This window comes from Nannochloropsis gaditana (assembly GCF_000240725.1).
Source record: "Nannochloropsis gaditana CCMP526 unplaced genomic scaffold scaffold692, whole genome shotgun sequence".
NCBI lineage: Eukaryota > Eustigmatophyceae > Eustigmatales > Monodopsidaceae > Microchloropsis > Microchloropsis gaditana.
This window is the reverse complement of record NW_005803261.1, coordinates 3,000-6,464: the sequence shown is the minus strand read 5'-3', so window position 1 is coordinate 6,464 and position 3,465 is coordinate 3,000. Positions and strand designations below refer to the sequence as shown.

At 58.4% G+C, this 3,465-nt stretch overlaps 2 protein-coding genes across 2 annotated transcripts; one reads left to right on the top strand and one right to left on the bottom strand.

The window, feature by feature from the left end:
- Nucleotides 1–88: 88 nt before the first annotated feature.
- Nucleotides 89–1,537, bottom strand: NGA_0477000 (uncharacterized protein; the record flags this gene model as incomplete). The annotated part of the gene is made up of 2 exons (XM_005853890.1): nucleotides 89–814; nucleotides 932–1,537. Coding segments are annotated over 2 exons (1,332 nt in total), but the record flags the coding sequence as incomplete, so codon positions are not given.
- A 543-nt stretch (nucleotides 1,538–2,080) lies between these two features.
- Nucleotides 2,081–3,262, top strand: NGA_0477200 (uncharacterized protein; the record flags this gene model as incomplete). The annotated part of the gene is made up of 2 exons (XM_005853892.1): nucleotides 2,081–2,824; nucleotides 3,092–3,262. Coding segments are annotated over 2 exons (915 nt in total), but the record flags the coding sequence as incomplete, so codon positions are not given.
- Between the last annotated feature and the right edge of the window lie 203 nt (nucleotides 3,263–3,465).

The following is a 3,465-nucleotide window of genomic DNA, read 5'->3' as shown; positions in this document are numbered from 1 at the left end:
CCTCCTCCCCTTCTGCCTCCCCGTCTGTCTCCGCCTTGCCCCCTCCCGTCTCGTTCGACTCCTCTTCTCGCCCCTGTGACGTGGGCACCGTCGACAAGGAGACGAGTTGCTCCTGGACCTTGTGCAGGCGCCGACGGAGGAGGGCGGCCCTCTCACGCCCAGAAGCCACGTGCTCCTCGGTGCGGGCGCCAGAGACCAGCTTCAACAAGTGGAGCTCTTGGTTGCAGGCGGTGATCTCCCTCTTGAGATCTTTCCGCAGAGCCTGGTACTTGCCCAGCTCTTGTCCCGTCCCTTTTGCGTCTTGCCTCTCCTTCTTGTTCTTCTCTGCCTGCTCTGCCTGCTTCGGCTGCTTCCGTGACAGTCGCTCCTGCTCGTCCTGCTCCTGTTCGTGTTGCCGTTGCTGCTGCTTTTTTTTTTGTTGCTTCTTTTTTGGTTGCTGCTTTCTTTCTTGTAGCATGTAGCGTTGCTGCGGCGATATTGTCGTTTTGGGCTGCTTCTCATCTTCCTGCTCCTGCCCTTCTTGCTCAAGTTCTTGTTGCTCCTGCTTCTGCTTTTTCGATTGCTTTTGGTCTTGTCGCACATATCTTTCTTGTGGGTACATGGCCTTTATCTCCTGCGACGGTGATATTGACCCGTGCGACGGTTGTTTATCGGCTGCTGGTGGTCTCTCTCCTTGTGGTGGGGTGGGGCGACGCGGCGGTCCAGGAGCAGACAGAGGGGAGGTTGAGGGCGAAGGCGGGGAGAAGAGGGGCGCGCTCATCGCTTTCAACAACTGTTGCTGCTCCGTCAACAAGCGCTCGTAGTAGAGGAGCTCCTGGAAGGTAAAAAGGAAGGGAGGAAGTGAGGAAGGGAAGAGGGAAGGGGAGGATATCGGGAGAGGGAGGGAGGGAGAGAAATATCCGTCTTTAGGGGCACTTCGCACTCCAAGTACCTTCTGCCGCTCCTGCAGCACCTTTCGATGCTCCCATTGCACCGCTTCCTCAATAGCGCGGCTAGAGGCGGGCACCGCGGCTGCTGCTAGGGTCCGTGCCCTCTCCTCGCTCTTCCCGCTCGTCCTCTCCCCCTCATCCCTGCTGGACACCTCCTCCTGCATCACATCCCTTCCCTTCCCCTCGCGCCCTTGCAGGCTTCGCACACCCTGTTTTGCCTCCTCACCACTCCCTCTTTTGCCTCCACCTTCTTGCGCTGTGGAGAGACACGGGCTCCCCTGGCCCGGGCTGCGAGCACTATTTTCAGACAGCGGTCGCCCTGACGTCTCCTTCTCCTTGCGCGGGGCCCGACCTTCACTTTCCAAGCTGCTGCTATCATACCTGTCGTCGCTGTCACTATCCTTTGAGGAAGAAGAGGAGGAGACCGTGGACCGTTGGCGGGAGGAGCGAATGAGGGACTCGTCCTCGTGGAACTCTGTGCGAGAGGAGGAAGCCCGCAAGCTCGAGGATGAGGCCGCGTTGTCCTCTTCATCCTGAGCGCTTCGACTTTGAGATTCCGAGGCCCCTCGTGCATCTCGCCCATGGATGGGATGAGCCCCTTTCTTCATTTGTTCCTGTGCGTTCACGTCGTGTCGGGAAGGAGCGAAGGGGGGGAGGTTGAAACGCACTATTGCATGCTCCAGCACAGCCCATTGCCACCTGACAGAGGCTGCAGACTATCGCGCGCGAGTAAAGCAGGACATTGATCGACATAATGGTCATATGTGGGCACAATTGCGGCAAGGATGCCTAGAACACAAGCAAAAGAGGACGTGGAGGAGCGTACACGATGATGCCGACGCATTCGAGGCGGTCCCATCTCCCACGTTCGTGAGGCGATGGTAAGGCTCGCAAAGCAATTAAGACCGAAACAGATGGCCCCTTACGTCTTGCATGGATAGGAAATGAGATGGATTTCGTGATGCTCGAATCGGACGGGGTGTCGATGTCCCAGTCGCCGTTTTTATGCCAAAGCCAAAGCCCGCCTCTGAGGGACGAGGAAACTAATGCGTGAGGCAGTTGTATGCAACATTGCGTTCATTTCACCTCTCGTATGATTTTCAAATGGAAGACAATAACGTGTACGCACGCCATACAGGGCAACGAAGGCGATGCAAGGGTTCGTCCAATCACCAGAAGCGTTTTCTCCTGGAAGGGGCCATAAAAGGGCAAGTGCTACCACAGGACGTATTGGGGACAAGAGAGAGGATTCACGCGAAGAGGGTGAGCCGGCGGAGACAGATCAAGACACAGTCCAAAGCTCCCATGGAAGGGATAGTGCAGCGAAAGTGAGTGAAGATTCAACCGTTCAGGACCAACATGGTGTTAGAGACGAGAGCGCGAATGCGAGAACGACTGTCAGGAACAGGGTGATGGCCCCGCACGTTTTATCCGGAGCGGAGTTGGTGAGAGAGGACAGACAGACAGGGTTGCCTCAGGACGGATCCCCTGGAACACCTGGAGCGGCACCACGAGGGGACGTTGGTGAGGTACCGGCATGGCCTGCGCACGCAAGGTTTAATCAGGGTCATGCCAAGACTGAGGGCCTTGATGCCTCTGCCAGCCCCCCGGGGGGGGCGCCTTTCTTTTCGCAGCCCCCTTCCTTCACTCAGCTCCCTCCACACTGGGCGACCGCCATAGATCCCTCTACGGGGGCGACGTACTACTATCACGAGCGGACGGGTGCATGCTCTTGGAAGCCTCCCCCCTCTCTCCCTCCGTTCCACTCTCCCTCCCTCCCTCCCTCCCTTCCTCCTTCCTGGGACCCCTCCCTGGGATGGCGGGGACACGCGACCACGCTCTGCGGCCCACATCTACCGCCTGAGCTGAGGAAGCTGCACGCAGCCCTGGAAAAGGTGATGGAGAGGAGTGGTACCGGGGAGGGGGGTAGGGGGGAGAGGAGAAGAAGGGAGAGAGCATAACGGGGGCATTGTGAATGACGCCAGTAGCGATAGCAACGAATATGGGGCGAGAATGATCGAACGAACGAGCAGCAAGCGCCGCTGGCAAGAGCCCGGGGCCAGAGCAAGTCTTGCGGGGGCTCCGCCGCCTGATCCCTCGCATGCCCCCTTTTATCCAACCGGGCTGCCCTCCCCTTCCTCCCCTCCCACTTCCACCCTCAGGTTCCCCTCCCGCTCCCTGACGCGGATTCCCCGCCTTTCCCTCCGCTCCCCGCCCCCGAGCCCTCTTTGGACCAGACGTGGGTGAAGCTGTGCGAGGAGGGAACAGGGCGTGCTTTTTACTACAACGTGGTTTCTCAAGCGAGGCAGTGGGAGGTGCCTATTGGCTACCAGGTCTGTGGATTGTCTGCGCTGTTGGTTAGGTCCGTCGATTCTGATCTTCTGTTCTGCTCCTTTGTCTCCTTCTTGTCGTGGTCCTACCATAAGCGAGAAAGCGAGATGATTCCTGCTTGTCTCCTCCCTCCTCTCGACTTACAGCCCTTTCTGCGATTTTCATTTGCCGCACAGGAAGAAAACAAGGCCACCTGTCGTGTTGA